This window comes from Salmo salar, chromosome 23, assembly GCF_965601325.2.
Source record: "Salmo salar chromosome 23, fSalSal1, whole genome shotgun sequence".
Taxonomy (NCBI): Eukaryota; Metazoa; Chordata; class Actinopteri; order Salmoniformes; family Salmonidae; genus Salmo; species Salmo salar.
The window spans coordinates 14,893,532-14,914,718 of record NC_138313.1 but is presented as its reverse complement, the minus strand read 5'-3'; the positions used below and the strand labels follow the sequence as shown (position 1 = coordinate 14,914,718).

The 21,187-nt window shown below is 40.2% G+C and overlaps 1 protein-coding gene across 2 annotated transcripts in view; it reads left to right on the top strand.

Moving 5' to 3' along the window:
• The first annotated feature begins 450 nt into the window (after positions 1-450).
• LOC106584197 (rho GTPase-activating protein 39) overlaps positions 451-21,187 on the top strand; it is a 174,122-nt gene continuing 153,385 nt past the window's right edge. For both annotated transcript variants that reach the window (XM_045706241.2, XM_045706240.2), the window contains exon 1: positions 451-609. In XM_045706241.2, coding sequence (XP_045562197.1) covers positions 599-609 — 11 coding nt within the window. In that variant the 5' untranslated portion in view covers positions 451-598. The remainder of the gene's footprint in view (positions 610-21,187) is intronic.

The window sequence follows — 21,187 nt, the reverse complement described above, 5'->3', positions numbered from 1 at the left end:
GTCAGGCATTTTTCTTTATTTAACTAGGGAAGTCAGCTAAGAACAAATTCATATTTACAATGATGGCCTAGGAACAGTGGGTTAACTGTCTTGTTCAGGGGCAGAAAGACAGATTTTTACGTTGTCAGCTTGGAGATTCGATCTAGCAACCTTTATGGTTACTGCCCCAACGCTATAACCACTAGGCTACTTGCAGTAGTCGGCCTATGGATGCAAGTTGAATGAATGAATTTTGTATTTTGTTGGGAGGGGTTTTACTTGAACACTACAGCTGCCAAGAGGTTTCGACCTTTATGGCACAGATTTGTTGGGGTTTGTTGTTGTTGCATTCTAATATACATTTCTATGCTCGGGATCATGGCGTTACTGTGCTGCTATGGAAATGCAGTTCGTGCGCTCTATGTTGAAACTACGTGACGTCAGGTCAGTGACGGAGAAGCCGGGATGCAAGCAATTCGTTCTAGGAGAGAATGCGTGCATGATATTCCATCCAGGAGAGTGCGACCAGTTCGCTGACTGCGGCGACAGCGATTTCGGCAACATGGGTAACGTTGTGGGGATTATTACTAACGGATTTTAATTGGGAGCGACCGGAAAAATGGCAGAGAGGTAAGCCAAACTATTTATATTCTAACATCGCTTGTGTGTCCAATAAAATGTATTTCGTAGCGATGCTTCTTCGTTGGCGAGTTTAGCCAGGATAGCTGGTAGTTTTTCTTCGCTAGCTTACGTTACCGGGCAATGATTTGAGCTATCTTGCCTCTCGGTCAGTTTATTCGTTTATGTGGTAACTTAATGTTAATCCCGTTGTCATCTTTACCGGGTAACACGATGACTTTTTTCTGTCAATCCCTTCGGTGTGTGTAACTCAAGATCCAGCGGCACGACCAGCATCTGTTTCTGTGTGAGGGTGTTGCATCCCTGTGATTGAATGCACCTGTCTTTTCCCTCAGCCTTGAATCTCATCTGGCCACACAAGCACCTACAGGCTGTTTTGACTTTGATATGCTTTATCTGAAACCTGAGCTAGTGAAAATGGTGTTATTACGCATTTATGGGTTTGTTATTACACCGATATGATGGGTATTTATGCAGGACTAGCTATCCAAATCTCAGCATTTCGATGTCTAGTCAGCCACCCCGAGACGTGATGGAGGCAGCACCGAGGTAAAATGTGTTTTATATTGGATATTCGGTGGTTATTCGGTTTTATCTTGTCAATCGCTATTGAACCAAGCATGCCATGACTATGAACGTGTTTATATTCTGAAGGAGGGGTGGATGGAGAGCAAGCCACACCTTTGAAATCCCAAATCTGTTTTAATTCTCAACAAAGCTTGCTATGACTATGGAAATGATATAATCAGAAGAATCCTGATCATCCTATGCTTTGTTGTTTAAGAAATATTGAAATCCCCTCCAAAATACAAATTCTATAGAAAAAAGAACATGGGCTTATCTTCATCCTCCCCTGATTCAGAATTTACAGTGTTTTCCCACATTTGTTTTGCATTACAGCTTGAATTTAAAATGGGTTCAATAAAGATTTTGTGTCACTGGCCTACACACAATACCCCATAATGTCAAAGTGGAATTATATATACAGTACCAGTCAAAAGTTTGGATGCACCTACTCATTCAAGGGGTTTTCTTTATTTTTTAACTATTTTCTACATTGTAGAATAATAGTGAAGACATCACAACTATGAAATAACACCTATGGAATCATGTAGTAACCCGAAAAAGTATTAACCTCTCTGGGGGGACGGCAGCGTCCCACCTGGCCAACATCCAGTGAAATTGCAGAGCGCCAAATTCAAAAACAGAAATACTCATTATAAAGATTCATGAAACATACAAGTGTTCTACATCGGTTTAAAGATTAACTTCTTGTTAATCCAACCATGGTGTCAGATTTCAAAAAGACTTTACTGCGATTATCTGAGAACAGCGCCAAGCAGACAAATCATTACAAACAGTAACCAGCCAAGTAGACGAAGTAACAAAAGTCAGAAATAGCGATAAAATTAATCACTTACCTTTGATGATCTTCATATGGTTACACTCACAAAACTCCCAGTTACCCAATAAATGTTGATTTTGTTCAATCAAGTCCCTCTTTATATCCAAAAACCTCCATTTTGTTAGCTCGTTTTTTTCAGTAAAACACTGTCTCAAACAACATCCGGTGAAATTGCAGAGCGTGAAACTCAACAAAACAGAAATTCTCATAATAAACTGTCACGTCCTGACCAGTAAAGGGGTTATTTGTTATTGTAAGTTTGGTCAGGACGTGGCAGGGGGTGTTTGTTTTATGTGTTTCGTTTTTTTTTGGTTAATGTTCTATGTTAGTCTATTTCTATGTCTGTGTCTAGTTATTCTATTTCTATGTTTAGTTTATTGGGTTGACCTTCAATTGGAGGCAGCTGTTCCTCGTTGCCTCTAATTGAAGGTCCTATTTAGTAGGGGTGTTTTTTCATGGGTTTTTGTGTGTAGTTGTTCCGTATGTAAGCTGTGTTCCTTACAGGACTGTTTCTCGTCGTTGTTTTTTTTTCAGTGTTTATTTTGGTTTTCTTCACAATAAAGAAGATGAGTATTCACATTCCCGCTGCGCCTTTGTCCCATCCTTACGACGAACGTGACATAAAAATACATAAAAGATACAAATATTATACACCAGTTTAAAGAAACTTCTTGTTAATCCAACCGGTGTGTCAGATTTCAAAAAGGTTTTACGGGCGAAAGCAAACCATGCGATTATCTGAGAACAGCGCCCAGCAGACAAATCATCACAAACAGTTAGCAGCCAAGAAGAGGAGTAACAAAAGTCAGAAATAGCAATAAAATGTATCCCTTACCTTTGATCTTCATATGGTTGCACTCCAAAGACTCCATGTTACACAATAAATGTTTGTTTTGTTCGATAATGTCCCTCTTTATGTCCAAAAACCTCTGTTTTGTTGGTGCGTTTTGTTCAGTATTCCATTGGAACAAAGCGCGGCCACAAAAGACAGACAAAAAATCTAAAAAGTACCATAAAGGTTCGTAGAAACATGTCAAACGATGTTTATAATCAATCCTCAAGTTGTTTTTGTCATAAATAATCGATAATATTTCAACCGGACAAAAGCTTCGTCAATAGAAAAGGAGAAACATGAAAGGTGCGCTCCCGATCACGCGCTGGCTTCATGTCTGGAAATTTCCACTGTCCACTCATTGAAGTGCTGTATCTCCCTCATTTTTCAGAGTAAAAGCCTGAAACAATGCCTAAAGACTGGCCAGATGTTGTGGAAGGCATAGAGATCGTGAACTGCGTCATAAGTCTTTGTATGGTGGATAGGCTTTCAGTGGTAAAACAGGCATTTCAAAATAAAGGCACTTCTTGGATGGAGTTTCCTCAGGTTTTCGCGTGCCATATCAGTTCTGTTATACTCACAGACATTATTTTAACAGTTTAGGAAACTTTAGAGTGTTTTCTATCCAAATCTACCACTTATATGCAGATCCCAGCTTCTGGACCTGAGTAGCAGGCAGTTTAATTTGAGCATGCTTTTCATCCAAAATTCATAATGCTGCCCCCTACCCTAGTAAGGTTTTAAACAAATCAAAATATATTTTAGATTCTTCAAAGTAGCCACCCTTTGCCTTGAAGACAGCTTTGCACACTCTTGGCATTCTCTCAACCAGCTTCACCTGGAATGCTTTTCCAACAGTCTTCCAACAGGCTTTTTCAACAGTCAGAGTTCCCACATATGCTGAGCACTTGTTGGCTGCTTTTCCTTCACTCTGTGGTCCACCTCATCCCACACCATCTCAATTAGGTTGAGGTTGTGTGATTGTGGAGGCCAGGTGATCTGATGCAGCACTCCATCACTCTCCTTCTTGGTCAAATAGCCCTTACATAGCCTGGAGGTGTGTTGGGTCATTGTCCTGTTGAAAAAAAAATGATAGTCACACTAAGCGCAAACCAGATGGGATGGCATGTCACTGCAGATTGCTGTGATAGCCATGCTGGTCAAGTGTGCCTTGAATTCTAAATAAATCACAAACAGTGTCACCAGCAAAGCACCCCCACACCATCACACCTACTCCTCCATGCTTCAACCACACATGCGGAGATCATCTGTTCACCTACGCTGCGTCTCACAAAGACACGGCGGTTGAAACCAAAAATCTCAAATTTGGACTCATCAGACCAAAGGGCAAATTTCTACCGGTCTAATGTCCATTGGCCATGTTTTTTGGACCAAGCAAGTCTTTTCTTATTATTTGTGTCCTTTAGTAGTGGTTGCTTTGCTGCAGTTTGACCATGGGCTCCTGAGTGGTGCAGTGGTCTAAGGCACTGCATCTCAGTGCAAGATGAGTCACTGCAATCCTGGGTTTGAATCCAGGCTGCATCACATCCAGCCGTGATTTGGAGTCTCATAGGGTGGTGCACAATTGTCCCAGTGTCGTCCAGGTTTGACTGGGGTAAGCTGTCATTGTAAATAAGAATTTGTTCTTAACTGACTTGCCTGGTTAAATTTAAATGTCCTGATTCACACAGTCTCTTCTAAACAGTTGATTTTGAGATGTGTCTGTTACTTGAACTCTAAAGCATTTATTTGGGCTGCAATTTCTGAGGCTGGTAACTCGAATTAACTTATTCTCTGCAGCAGAGGTAACTTGGGGTCTTCCTTTCCTGTGGTGGTTCTCATGAGAGCCAGTCATCATAACACTTGATAGTTTTTGCGACTGCACATGAAGAAACTTTCGAAGTTCTTGAAATATTCTGGATTGACTGACCTTCATGTCTTAAAGTAATGATGGACTGTCGTTAGGGTTGCACATTTTGGGAAATATTCAGAGGTGGAAACTTTCCGTGGGAATTAACGGGAGGGAATACATGTGAATTAACGGGAATATATGGAAATTAATATTAATACCATTTAAATGTTTTTTTTGTTTTTTTTGCATTGGATATATTTACCATATCATATGGAGACAGAAACATCAACATTTTACCTTATCAAGTAGACATAATTGCAAATGATTAAATCCTTCCAATAGAAAAAACAAAAAAACAGTTACAAATTTAACTTTAATTAAATTAGTTGACTCTTCACATGGGATGATTTCACTGAACAACAAAAGAAAGGGAATATTGAATGATCCCCAATGATCCATCACATCTCCCAAAAACCTTTTCAACAAACATCTGTAAAATGATAGTCTGGAAACTAAAGCTTTGGTTGTCTTCTTCTCAGGCTTCCGTGTCTTCCCCCTGGACCTCCTCAATGTCCAACTCTTGAACATCGGACTCTGAGGCCTCATCTTTACTGTCACTTTCCAACCTTGTTGAGGATGGCTCGTTGTCAGGCTCAAAAAGCTTAAAATTTGCCCGGATGGCCACCAATTTTTAAACCTTTTATTGGTCAGCCTGTTGCGTGCTTTGGTGTGTGTGTGTTCCCAAACAAGGACCAGTTGCGCTCTGAGGCGGCTGATGTTGGTGGGATTTGGAGGATGATGGAGGCAACAGGGGAAAGAGCCTCATATCCACAAAGTCCCTTCCACCAGGTGGCTGATTACATATGTTGGCATGACTGCCATATTGCATCTCCATCCCAAAGCCCTTGCTTGGAAGTGTACTTTGCCAGACTGCCAAGAACCTTGCCCTCATTCAGATCAAGGTGGCGAGACATGATAGTGATGACACCGTAGACCTTGTTGATCTCTGCATCAGACAGCATACTTGGGGTCCAACATGTACGCTGCGGCGTGTATGGGCTTCAGGCAGAAGTCTTCATGTTTTTTTTTTTTTACAATATATTTCTTACTTCTTCACGCTTTTTGATGTATTTCAGATCTGCAGTTTCCTCTGCTTGGAGCAACAGTGAAGTGGACAGGGCAGTACGGATTTATTCTGCAAGCAGAGTCTGAACATCAGACAGGATGCCATTGTCTCCCTCAATCCATGCAATGGCTACTGCTATAGGTTTCAGGAGTTTCAGGCTGCTTACCACTCTCCCAAAATACATCATCCAGGAGGATCCTCTTGATGGGGCTGTCCATATCGGCAGACTGTGATATGGCCATTTCTTGGATAGACTCCTTCCCCTCCAGGAGACTGTCAAACATGATGACAACACTACCCCAACGTGTGCTGCTGGGCAGCTTCAATGTGGTGTTCTTATTCTTCTCACTTTGCTTGGTGAGGTAGATTGCAGCTATAACTTGATGACCCTTCACATACCTAACCATTTCCTTGGCTCTCTTGTTGAGTGTATCCATTGTTTTCAGTGCCATGATGTCCTTGAGGAGCAGATTCAATGCATGAGCAGCACAGCCAAGGAGTGTGATGTGAGGGTAGGACTCCTCCACTTTAGACCAAGCAGCCTTCATGTTCGCAGCATTCTCTGTCACCAGTGCAAATACCTTCTGTGGTCCAAGGTCATTGATGACTGCCTTCAGCTTAACTGCAATGTAGAGATTGGTGTGTCTGTTGTTCCTTGTGTCTGTGCTCTTGTAGAATACTGGTTGAGGGGTGGCGATGATGTAGTTAATTATTCCTTGCCCACGAACATTTGACCACCCATCAGAGATGATTGCAATACAGTCTGCTTTCTCTATGATTTGCTTGACCTTCACTTGAACTCTGTTGAACTCTGCATCTAGCAAATGAGTAGATAAAGCATGTCTGGTTGGAGGGGTGTATGCTGGGCAAAGAACGTTCAGAAATCTCTTCCAGTATACATTGCCTGTGAGCATCAGAGGTGAACCAGTTGCATACACAGCTCAAGCAAGACATTCATCAGCATTTTTCTCACTACGTTCCTCCATTGAGTCAAAAAAACTTCTGATTCCAGGAGGACCATGAACTGTTGCTATCGATAAGGTGTCTGATTCATCATTTTCACCTCGAATAGAAGTAGAGGGACTTTTGTCAGAGGTTGCTTGTTGTGAGCGCTGAGGGAACTTTATGCACTTGGCCAGATGATTCTGCATCTTTGTTGCATTCTTCACATATGATTTGGCACAGTATTTGCAAATGTACACAACTTTTACTTCTACATTAGCTGCAGTGAAATGTCTCCACACATCAGATTGTGCCCGTGGCATTTTCCAGAAAAGATTAGAAAAAAAATTGTAAAAAAACCCCAAATACAACTCCATGTACAGATAAATAGTTAAGCTGTTAGATTAAACAACTCCTTTGTAAGATAAATGTTTTGAAATGAAACATGTATGGAAACAGGGGAATTAACAGTCCTCAGTTAGCAGGCTCAAGCAAGCTAAAACCCACATGGTAGCAAAAACTACCTAGCATAAATTGTTAACAAGTTAGAAATGATTTAAACACACTTTGCTGTAGGCTACAATTTACTAGTTAACAAAAAAAATCATGTATGTCATGTAATATATATTCACCCCACCCAGTATTGTAATCAAAACTTACCAGAAAGCATGTAGTCCTTGGCTCAGACAGTGTAGTAGTGTGGGCTCAATAGCATTTCATTAATGTGCAAGATCTTGAGAATCAGCTGTACATGTGATGGAAGAATGCACTGTGCATGCAGAGGGTTGCAATTCTATGGAATTAGGGGTAGTTTAACCAATATATGCCACAAGACCTAGAATTGCCTTATGTGTATCCCACAAAAACGGTTCACTGTTTTAAGCTAACTTATTTGCTGAATTTATGCAAAATTCCCCGAATTCTCGGGCTTAACTTCTCATGGAAAATTTCCCGGAAAGTTTCCAACCCTTTGCAACTCTAACTGTCATTTCTCTTTGTTTATTTGAGCTGTTCTTGGCATAATATGGACTTGGTCTTTTTCCAAATAAGGCTATCTTCTGTATACCCACCCCTACCTTGTTACAACACAACTGATTTGCTCAAGCGCATTAAGAAGCAAAGAAATTCCACAAATGAACTTTTAACAGCTGTCATCAAGGCATAGGGTTGCTACTTTGAAGAATCTCAAATATGAAATATATTTAAATTAGTAGATTTTTTTTTGGTTACTACATGTTTCCATATGTGTTATTTGATAGTTTTGAAGTCTTCACTATTCTACAATGTAGAAAATAGTTTAAATAAAGAAACTCTTGAATGAGTGGTTGTGTCCAAACTTTGACTGGCACTGTATATATATTTTACAAATTACACAGAATAAAACCGTAAATGCAACATGTGAAGTGCTGGTCATATGTTTCATGAGCTGAAATAAAATATCCCAGAAATGTTCTATACTCACAGAAAACATATTTCTCTAAAATGTGCACAAATTAGGTTACATCCCTTATAGTGAACATTTATCCTTTGTCAAGATAATGCATCCACCTCAAGATCTGGTTAAATATAATGATCATTACACTGGTGCACCTTGTGCTGGGGACAATAAAATGCCACTCTAAAATGTGCAGTTTTGTAACACAACACAACGCTACAGATGTCTCAAGTTTTGAGGGAGTGTGCAATTGGCATGTTGATTGCAGGAATGTCCACCAAAGCTGTTGCCAGAGAATTTAATGTTATTTTCTCTACCATAAGCTGCCTTCAACGTCATTTTAGAGAATTTGTCAGTACGTCCAAATGGCCTCATAACTGCAGACCACGTGTAATCACGCCAGCCAGGACTTCCACATGTGGCTTCTTCACCTGCGGGATTGTCTGGGACCAGCCACCTGGACAGCTGAGGAGTATTTCTGTCATTAATAAAGCCCTTTTGTGGGGAAAAACTCTGATTGGCTGAGCCTGGCTCCCCAGTGGGTGGGCCTATGCCCTCCCGGGCCTATGCCCTCCCAGGCCCACCCATGGCTGTGTGCCACTGCCCAGTCATGTGAAATCCATAGATTAGGGCCTAATTAATTTATTTCAATTGAGTGATTTCCTTATATGAACTGTATCTCAGCAAAATCTTTGAAATTGTTGCATGTTGGCGTTTCGATTTTTGTTCAGTGTAATTAAAAATGAAAAACTGAATTGTCTTGCGTCAATAGGTATTCAACCCCTTTCGTGTGCCAAGCCTAAATAAGTTCGGGAGTAAAAAGTTGCTTAACAAGTCACATAATAAGTTGCATCTACTCACTCTCTGTGCAATAATGGTGTTTAACATGATTTTGTATGACTACCTCATGTCTGTACCACACACATACAATTGTCTGCAAATTGAGCAGTGAATTTAAAACACAGATTCGACCACAAAGACCAGGGAGGATTTCCAATGCCTCACAAAGAAGGGCACCTGTTGGTAGATGGGTAAAAACAATATATCAATTTAATATCCATTTGATGACACTTTGGATGGTGTAGCAATACACCCAGTCACTACAAAGATACAGGCATCCTTTCTAACAGTTGCTGGAGAGGAAGGAAACCTCTCAGGGATTTCACCATGAGGCCAATGGCGACTTTAAAACAGTTACTCCACAATACTAACCAAAATGACAGAGTGAGAAGAAAGAAGCCTGTACAGAATAAAAATATTCCAAAACATGCATCCTGTTTGCAATAAGGCACTACATTAAAACGGCAATAAATGTGGCAAAGCAATTAACTTTATGTCCTAAATACAAAGCGTTATGTTTGGGGCAAATCCAACAAAACGCATCACTGAGTACCACTCTTATATTTTCAAGCATGGTGGTGGCTGTATCTGTCACGTCCTGACCAGTAAAGGGGTTATTTGTTATTATAGTTTGGTCAGGATGTGGCAGGGGGTATTTGTTTAGAGTGTTTCGGGGTTTGTTGGGCTATGTGTTTATGTAGAGGGGTGCTTGTTTAGAGTGTTCCGGGGTTTTTGGTTATGTTCTATGTTAGTATATTTCTATATTCTGGTCTAGTCTTTCTAGTTCTATGTTTAGGGTTATTGGTTTGACCTTCAATTGGAGGCAGCTGTTCTTCGTTGCCTCTGATTGAAGGTCCTATATAGAGGGGTGTTTTTTGTATGGGTTTTGTGGGAAGTTGTTTTTGCACTGCTGTGTTTAGCCTGCAAGACTGTCGAGCTGTCGTTCGTTTTCGTTATTTAAGTGTTCAATAAAAGTTTAATATGAGCACTCAACCCGCTGCGCCTTGGTCTACTACATACGACGGCCGTTACAGTATCATGTTATGGGCATGCTTGTCATCGGCAAGGACTAGGTATTTTTTTGTTGATAAAAAGAAAACAAATAGAGCTCAGTAAAGGTAAAATCCTAGAGGAAAACCTGGTTCAGTCTGCTTTCCAACAGACACTGAGACAAATTCACCTTTCAGCAGGACCTTAAAAACAAGGCTAAATATTTACTGGAGTTGCATACCAAGACGATATTGAATGTTCCTGAGCGGCCTAGTTACTGTTTTGACTGAAATCGGCTTGAAAATCTATGGCAAGACTTGAAAATTGCTGTCTAACAATGATTAACAATCAACTTGACAGAGCTTGAAGAATTTAAAAAAAGAATCATGTGCAAATTTTGTTCAATCCAGGTGTGCAAAGCTAATAGAGACTTACCCAGAAAAATGCACAGCCTCCACAAAATAGAAATCATACATAGTGGATAATGCAGGGGAATCTATTCTAAATGGCATGTCGCGATTCTTTTTGTTTTTTAAAGCTTGGATTTTGATTCAGAATATATTATTTTCATAGTCATGGCACACTTTGTTTAACAGGAATTAAAGATTGAAATCCAGAAGAACAAATGTATACTTGTGTATTTTAAAGGCATGGAGTTCTCTCCATCCTCCCCAGGTTCAGAATATATAATTTTCATAATCGTGGCACATTTTGTTTAAGAGCTATTGAAGATTGAAATCCAGAATATGTTTAAATAAGTCCTACCAAACAAATGCATGTATTTTTCTCGATCCTCCCCTTATTCAGAACATATCATTTTCACAGTCATGGTATGTTTGGTTTAATAGCTATTGAGACTGAAAGCAGAAGAAAAAATTAGGCCCACCCCAAAAAATATACAGAAAAAAAGGTGTGGATTTTTCACCATCCTTCCCAGATTCAGAATACATCACTTTCATAATAGTCATGGCAGACTTTGTTTGAGAGCTATTGAAGATTGAATATATATATATATTATTATTATTATATTGATATATATATTGATATATTTTTTAAGATGTGGATTGTTCTCCATCCACCTCTCATTCAGAAAATAAACTTTTCTTAGTCATGGCATTCTTGGTTCAATAGCTTTTGACAGGAGAAAACCGAGTATCCACCGAATATCCAATTTACATTTTTTTACCTGATCTAAGGCAGCTAGAGCTAGCAAAAAATGTGGAGCAGAAGGAACCCGACACCGAGGATTCCACGTCTAGAACCCTAGAACACTTCTATTTGTCCTCTCGCTCAGCCAGCTATGAGCTATTCCAAAAATGTAAAAACACCTGTTTACATGGTACTTCAAATAAGAAAAGTCTACACACGCTCTACCTGCCTTGGTGTGTGTTTTTAGTGAGGTTCGCTATATGAATGGAGATTAGATTATGTTGGATGACAGAAAGAGACACTGAGCGCCAAACCTATCCATTCTCTCCCTCAGCAAGCCCACCAGGCAGAATTATAAATTGATACCTATTCAATTTCTGTTGCAGGGCTCATTCACCCGTATGTAAATCACAACTGTCATTTTTATCGTGATGGGCAGGCATAGACCTTTATGCAAATCAAGCATATTCATCAAACAGAGAGGGAGTGAAAGCTCACTGGCTCTGACTTGTGCTTCGATATCAGCCACTGGTGGCGGGAGGGAGGCTCGGGGACGGGAGAGGGAGGGAGACCTCCATGGCTTTACAGCTTACCGGCTCACTCGTGCAGAATTGAGTGTTCTAATGTCACAGTTAATGAGGTGAATGCATGGGATTCTCAGTGGCGTGTTTGCCCAGATTGGAATAGAGAAATCTAGAGTAGATTATGTAATTTCAACGTATTTGCGAGGAGCTGAATTGGCTGTCCCTTGCTATTTTCCACTGCAGTATTATGGCATGGGGTTTATCACAATATTTTCCCTCTCGGCAGCAGCATTGGAATAGAAAGCCTACGTAGTGGATCATGCAGGGGAATCTATTCTAAATGGCATGTCATGTAGCCTATGGGTTCATGGTGATTCCTTTTTTTTTTTATCGTGGATTTTGATTCAGAATATATAATTGTCATAGTCATGGCAGGCTTTGTTTGTGAGCTATTGAAGAGGGCTAAGGGCAATTTGACCAAAGAGAGCCACAGTGTGTTATATGTGCAAAAGTACTATCTCACAACTCGATGAAACCTTCACTCTTGCGCAGACATTTAGAAACAAAACATGCCAATTTGAAAAATAAGCCATAGGAGTTTTTTGAGCGAGAATTAAGACGACTTTCAAGTAGTAAGACATAAAAGCAACAGATACCATTAATAAGAAGGGGCTAGAAGCATCTTATATGGTGAGCTACTGAGTGGCTAGGACAGGCAAGCCCCATACTATTGTGGAGGACTTAATTATTTCTGCTGCCGCAGATATGGCTGGGAAAATGCTGGGGGAAAAGGGCAAAAAAACTATACAGACAATTTCTTCATCAAACAACACTGTTTCATGATGCATCAGTGTCATGGCAGATGTTTTTAAACAATTTCTGCTTCACATACAAGCCAGTGAATTCTGTGCGTTACAGATGGATGAGTCAACAGACGTAACGGACATATACCAGCTCCTGGTATATGTCCGTTACGTTTATGGGGGGTCAATTAAGGAAGACATCCTCTTCTGCAAACCACTGGAAACCAGGACAACAGGAGAGGATATTTTTTAAAGTACTGGACAGCTTTGTGACAACAAATGGACTTTGATGGTCAAGATGTGTTGGTATCTGTACTGATGGCGCAAAAGCCATGAAAGGGAGACATAGTGGAGTGGTAACGCGCGTGCAAGCAGTTGCTCCCGATGCCACTTGGGTACACTGCAGCATCCACCAAGACGCTCTTGCTGCCAAGGGAATGCCTGACAGCTTGAACGATGTTTTGGACACTACAGTGAAAATGGTTAACTTTGTTAAAGCAAGGCCCTTTAACTCTCGTGTATTTTCTGCACTATGCAATGATGTGGGCAGCGACCATGTAATGCTTTTACAACATACAGAAGTGCGCTGGTTATCAAAGGGCAAAGTATTGACACATTTTTTTGAATTGAGAGACAATCTTAAAGTTTTCTTTACTGACCATCATTTTCACTTGTCTGACCACTTGCATGATGACAAGTTTCTCACACGACTGGCCTATATGGGTGATGTTTTTTCTCGCCTGAATGATCTGAGTCTAGGATTACAGGGACTCTCCGCAACTATATTCAATGTGCGGGACAAATTGAGGCTATGATTAAGAAGTTGGAGCTCTTCTCTGTCTGCATTAACAAGGACAACACACAGGTCTTTCCATCATTGTATGATTTTTTGTGTGCAAATGAACTCAAGCTTACGGACAACGTCAAATGTGATATAGTGAAGCACCTGAGGGAGTTGGGTGCGCAATTACGCAGGTACTTTCCTGAAACGGAGGACACAAACAACTGGGTTCGTTATCCCTTTCATGCCCTGGGGGTCATTGTCCATTGTAAGACCCATTTGTGACCAAGCTTTAACTTCCTGACTGAACTTCCTGAATGGCTTGAGATGTTGCTTCAATATATACACATAATTTTCTTACCTCATGATGCCATCTATTTTGTATAGTGCACCAGTCCCTCCTGCAGCAAAGCACCCCCACAACATGATGCTGCCACCCCCGTGCTACACGGTTGGGATGGTGTTCTTCGGCTTGCAAGCATCCCCCTTTTTCCTCCAAACATAATGATGGTCATTATGGTCAAACAGTTCCATTTTTGTTTCAGCAGACCAGAGGACATTTCTCCAAAAAGTAGGATCTTTGTCCCCATGTGCAGTTGCAAACCGTAGTCTGGCTTTTTTAGGCAGTTTTGGAGCAGTGGCTTCTTTTTTGCTGAGCGGCCTTTCAGGTTATGTCGATATAGGACTCGTTTTTAGTGTGGATATAGATACTTTTGTACCCGTTTCCTCCAGCATCTTCACAAGGTTCTATGCTGTTGTTCTGGGATTGATTTGCACTTTTCACACCAAAGTACATTCATCTCTAGGAGACAGAACGCGTCTCCTTACTGAGCGGTATTACCGCTGCGTGGTCCCATGGTGTTTATACTTGCGTACTATTGTTAGTACAGATGAACGTGGTACCTTCAGGCGTTTGGAAATTGCTCCCAAGGATGAACCAGACTTGTGGAGGTGTACAATTTTCTTTCTGAGGTCTTGGCTGATTTCTTTTGATTTTCCCATGATGTCAAGCAAAGATGCACTGAGTTTGAAGGCAGGCCTTGAAATACATCCACAGGTACACCTCCAATTTACTCAAATTATGTCAATTAGCCTATCAGAATCTTCTAAAGCCATGACAATTTTTTCTGGAATTTTCCAAGCGGTTTAACCTCTCTGGTATCAGTGGGACGCGTCCCACCTCGACAACAGCCAGTGAAATTGCAGGGCGCCAAATTCAAAACAACAGAAATCCGATAATTAAAATTCCTCAAACATACAAGTATTATACACCATTTTAAAGATAAACGTCTTGTTAATCCAACCACAGTGTCCAAATTCAAAAAGGCTTTACGGCGAAACCACACCATGCGATTATGTTAGGTCAGCGCCTAGTCACAGAAAACCATAGCCATTTTCCAGCCAAGGAGAGGGCTCACAAAAGTCAGAAATAGCGATTAAATGAATCACTAACCTCTGATGATCTTCATCAGATGGCACTCATAGGACTTCATGTTACACAATAAATGTTTGTTTTGTTCGATAATGTCCCTTTTTATGTCCAAAAACCTCAGTTGAAATTGGCGTGGTATGTTCAGTAATCATTGTCTCAAACAAATATCCGGTGAAATTTCAGACAGCCACATCAAATTAAAGAAATACTCATCATAAACATTGATGAAAGATACAAGTGTTATACATAGGATTAAAGATAAATGTCTTGTTAATCCAGCCGCTGTGTCAGATTTCAAAAGGCTTTACGGCGAAACCACACCATGCGATTATGTTAGGTCAGCGCCTAGTCACAGAAAACCATAGCCATTTTCCAGCCAAGGAGAGGGCTCACAAAAGTCAGAAATAGCGATTAAATGAATCACTAACCTCTGATGATCTTCATCAGATGGCACTCATAGGACTTCATGTTACACAATAAATGTTTGTTTTGTTCGATAATGTCCCTTTTTATGTCCAAAAACCTCAGTTGAAATTGGCGTGGTATGTTCAGTAATCATTGTCTCAAACAAATATCCGGTGAAATTTCAGACAGCCACATCAAATTAAAGAAATACTCATCATAAACATTGATGAAAGATACAAGTGTTATACATAGGATTAAAGATAAATGTCTTGTTATCCAGCCGCTGTGTCAGATTTCAAAAGGCTTTACGGCGAAAGCACACCATCCGATTATGTTAGGTCAGCGCCAAGCCACAGAAAACCATACAGCCATTTTCCAACCAAGGAGAGGTGTCACAAAAGTCAGAAATAGCGTTCAAATTAATCACTTACCTTTGATGATCTTCATCAGATGGCACTCCCAGGACTCCATGTTACACAATAAATGTTTGTTTTGTTCGATAATGTCCCTCTTTATGTCCAAAAACCTCAGTTTTGTTGGTGCGTTTAGTTCAGTAATCCAAAAGGCACAAAGCGCGCTCTCAACATCCAGACGAAAAGTAAAAAAAGTACAATAAAACTTCATAGAAACATATCAAACGATGTTCAAAATCAAATCCTCAGGTTGTTTTTGTCCTAAATAATTAATAATATTTCAACCGGACAAAAGCTTCTTCAATAGAAAAGGAGAAAAAAGAAATGCGCGCTCCCGATCACGCGCTGGCCACATGTAGAAGAAGCCATAGAGATCGTGAACTGGGTCCTAAGTCTTTGTATGGTGGATAGGCTTTCAATGGAAAAACAGCCTTTCAAAATAATAGTAGGGAGAACTTTGGAAACAACTGCTTTCATAAATGCATGGTGCCGTCCTCGTTTCACAGGAGCATTGTAGAATAAGCTTTCTCTCAATGAATCAGCCTTTAACCTCTTACATCTAGATGTTCCGCTAGCGGAACACCTGCTCCAATATCCAATGATGGGCGTGGCGCGAAATACAAATTCCTCTAAAATCCGAAAACTTCAATTTTTCAAACATATGACTATTTTACAGCATTTTAAAGACAAGACTCTCGTTAATCTAACCACACTGTCCGATTTCAAAAAGGCTTTACAGCGAAAGCAAAACAGTAGATTATGTCAGCAGAGTACCCAGCCAGAAATAATCAGACTACCCATTTTTCAAGCTAGCATATAATGTCACAAAAACCAAAACCACAGCTAAATGCAGCACTAACCTTTGATGATCTTCATCAGATGACAACCCTAGGACATTATGTTATACAATGCATGCATGTTTTGTTCAATCAAGTTCATATTTATATCAATAACCAGCTTTTTTACATTAGCATGTGACGTTCAGAACTAGCATACCCCCCGCAAACCTCCGGTGAATTTACTAAATTACTCACGATAAACGTTCACAAAAAACATAACAATTATTTTAAGAATTATAGATACAGAACTCCTCTATGCACTCGATATGTCCGATTTTAAAATAGCTTTTTGGTGAAAGCACATTTTACAATATTCTCAGTAGATAGCCCAGCCATCACGGCTAGCCATTTAGACACCGACCAAGTTTAGCCCTGACCAAAATCAGATTTACTATTAGAAAAGTTTGATTACCTTTGATGTTCTTCGTCAGAATGCACTCCCAGGACTGCTACTTCAATAACAAATGTTGGTTTGGTCCAAAATAATCCATCGTTATATCCAAATAGCGGCGTTTTGTTCGTGCGTTCCAGACACTATCCGAATGGTAAAGAAGGGTGACGAGCACGACGCATTTCGTGACAAAAAAAATCTAAATATTCCATTACCGTACTTCGAAGCATGTCAACCGCTGTTTAAAATCAATTTTTATGCCATTTTTCTCGTAAAAAAGCGATAATATTCCGACCGGGAATCTGCGTTTAGGTAAAAAGACGAAAGAAAATAAAGCATGGGGTCGACTCGTGCACACGCCTAAGCCCATTGTCCTCTGATCGGCCACTTACCAAAGGCGATAATGTGTTTCAGCCAGAGGCTTCCTCGATATCGTTCAGCTTTTTCCCGGGTTCTGAGAGCCTATGGGAGCCGTAGGAAGTGTCACGTTACAGCAAAGATCCTCAGTCTTCAATAAAAAGAGCCAAGATGAACAAGAACTTGTCAGACAGGTCACTTCCTGTATGGAATCTTCTCAGGGTTTTGCCTGCCATATGAGTTCTGTTATACTCACAGACACCATTCAAACAGTTTTAGAAACTTTAGGGTGTTTTCTATCCAAAGCCAATAATTATATGCATATTCTAGTTTCTGGGCAGGAGTAATAATCAGATTAAATCGGGTACGTTTTTTATCCGGCCGTGAAAATACTGCCCCCTAGCCATAACAGGTTAATCTAACCACACTGTCCGATTTCAAAAAGGCTTTACAGCGAAAGCAAAACATTAGATTATGTCAGGAGAGTACCCTCCCAAAAATAATCACACAGCCATTTTCAAAGCAAGCATATATGTCACAAAAACCAAAACCACAGCTAAATGCAGCACTAACCTTTGATGATCTTCATCAGATGACACTCCTAGGACATTATGTTATTCAATACATGCATGTTTTGTTCAATCAAGTTCATATTTATATCAAAAAACAGCTTTTTACATTAGCATGTGATGTTCAGAACTAGCATACCCACCGCAAACTTCCAGTGAATTTACTAAATTACTCACGATAAACGTTCACAAAAAACATAATTATTTTAAGAATTATAGATACAGAACTCCTTTATGCAATTGCGGTGTCAGATTTTAAAATATCTTTTCGGTGAAAGCACATTTTGCTATATTCTGAGTACATAGCCCGGCCATCACGGCTAGCTAATTTGACACCCACCAAGTTTGGCACTCACCAAACTCAGATTTACTATAAGAAAAATTGGATTACCTTTGCTGTTCTTCGTCAGAATGCACTCCCAGGACTTCTACTTCAACAACAAATGTTGTTTTGGTTCGAAATAATCCATAGTTATATCCAAATATCTCAGTTTTGTTCGTGCGTTCAAGTCACTATCCGAAGGGTGACGCGCCGGCGCATTTCATGACAAAAAAATTCAAAATATTCCATTAGCGTACTTCGAAGCATGTCAAACGCTGTTTAAAATACTTTTTTATGCTATTTTTCTCAGAAAATAGCGATAATATTCCAAACGGGCGACGTGTTAATTCAAACACTGAAAGAAAAACATGGAGTCGTCTCGTGCACGTGCGCCTCAGTGTCATTGTTCTCAGCAGGACCACTCACAAAAACCCCTGCTGTTTTTCGCCCAGAGACTGGAGAGCTCTCATTCCACTTTCTGGCGCCTTCCTAGAGCCAATGAAAGCCTTAGAAAATGTCACGTTACAGCAGAGATGCTGTATTTCGGATAGAGATGCCCTAGAAGGAGAACAAATTGTCAGACAGGGCACTTCCTGTATAGAATCTTCTCAGGTTTTGGCCTGCCATATGAGTTCTGTTATACTCACAGACACCATTCAAACAGTTTTAGAAACTTTAGAGTGTTTTCTATCCAAATCTACTAATTATATGCATATTCTAGTTTCTGGGCAGGAGTAGTAACCAGATTAAATCGGGTACGTTTTTTATCCGGCCGTGAAAATACTGCCCCCTATCCCAAACAGGTTACCGTATTTCGTTTATTTACATCTCGAGTTTGTTAATTCTCCTAATGTGCTGCGTAAGTTTTCCTTATCTGCTACGAAAAGTCACATCTGATGTTAATGTGACAAAAGCTGGATCCTTTCTAGCCATGACCGGCCGGCTCTGGTTTTCGTAGACAGCCATGCTTTGTTATTTTTTCAAATTACATTCATTCATGATTTATAGCAGAAATTAAGACACAACTGGCATTGTTTTGCTTATAAATAAACCCTGTTGGTATAAGAACATCGTTCTACTTTATTTTATTACAGGTATACAGGCTCATTTCTCTTCTGTTAAAATGATTTACAATAATGTAAACGTGATTTTGAGCACTCTGGGCGGACGCTCTAATGCGCTACGCACCCAATGAATATGAATGTCCGGTAAATTAAAATCACACACAAACACACACAGTATAATCATGTGGTAGCACAGGAAGAGTAGTGGATGCATGTGCAATAGCTAATAGGAATCCTAATAAACTAAACTAAATCATGATGCTATACAGCACTTTCAATCAATCAATCAATCAATCAATCAATCAATCAATCAATCAATCAATCAATCAATCAATCAATCAATGCCCATTACACACAAACACACACACACACACACACACACACACACACACACACACACACACACACACACACACACACACACACACACACACACACACACACACACACACACACACAGTATCACCTTAAAGGTATACAGCACTTGCATTCAATCAATCAATCAAAAATGATTTTCTAAAGCCTTTAGTGGCCAGATTGTTTCTCAGTTCATTGTGCGCATATATGTTTGTCAGACTGATGGATAATCATACAGGATAGAGCACACAAAAATACTTTGATAAATATGTTCATATATCACCAGCAGGGTTAGATTATAACTGTAAAGGTTATACATGGTACACACACTTAGTTAGCTGGTTGTCTTTGTAGGGTGGGGGGAGGGGGGGCAGTGAGACGATCAAGTGACAGCGTCGCGAGCAAAGCACAATGTTGCCGCCTTCACTCAACTCTCGTTTTCTTGCTTAACAGACAACTACAGAGTTAGATAATGTTAGCTGATTAGTTATGAAGCTGGGACACTTTCCAACTGAATAGCACCGTTAGAAACAGGACAAAACAAGCAACTTGTTAAATGGCTATGTAAACAAATATCACTGCAACTCAATATCATTTGAGCTCTACTGCGCAGGTTTCTACCATAACACAACAGCTAAGCAAGCTTTCAAATAATAGGTAAACGAGGCAATGTACAGCCTATGAATATCTGTAAGTACCAAACATGAAAAACCATAACCTGAGTCAAGCAGATAAACACAAATGACTCTAATCTCTATTTCGTGGCTACTTAGCTAGCTGGTTGTCTGTACGGCTAATGTTATGTAGTGAAAGCTAGATGTTTCACGAGCGCAGCACATATTTACAATCACACAACTTTTCTAGCTAGCCTGACAGACAAACCTGTCATTTAGCAAGCAGCTCCGGTCGTTTCCATATGAATTACTTTGGTAGACACAATACTAAACAACCAACTAGTTAGCTGACTATACAAGGCCTACAGCTGAACACTGCTAGCACTGGCTAATCTGAAAGCTATTCCCCAAGTTTCACACCATCAAACATCGACTACACCAAACATATATCTACTGTTTTATTTATCGGCTTTTCATTTGTTTTATTGGCCAAAAGCCGGCTATTTCCGGATAGTGGAAACCCTTACACACACACAGCCGTGAGTCGATGGCCTGAACACCGGAGGGTGGGGAGGAGGATGGAGCAATGGATAGAAAAAAGAAAGAGTGATGGAGAAAAAAAAGGGGACAGGAGAGGTGGGTATGAGCGGGTGTAACGGACGTCGTACGTAGTGGACCAAGGCGCAGCGGGTCGAGTGCTCATAGTAACTTTTATTGAACACAAAATTAAACAAAACAGGAAAACAATCGAACGAACAGGATTGCAGGCTACACACACAGCTATGCAAACAACTTCCCACAAAACCCAAACCCAGACCTTCAATCAGAGGCAACGAAGAACAGCTGCCTCCAATTGAAGGCCAAATCAATTAACTAAACATAGAAATAAATAGACTAGACTGAACATAGAAATACACTGACATAGAACATAGACCAAAACCCCGAAATACTCTAAACAAACACCACTCTACATAACCACATATAACAACAAACCCCGAACCACATAAAACAAACACCCCCCTGCCACATCCTGACCAAACTACAATAACAAATAACCCATTTACTGGTCAGAACGTGACAGCGGGAGATGTGTGATAGAGAGACAAAATAAACAAGTGAGTGTTAAC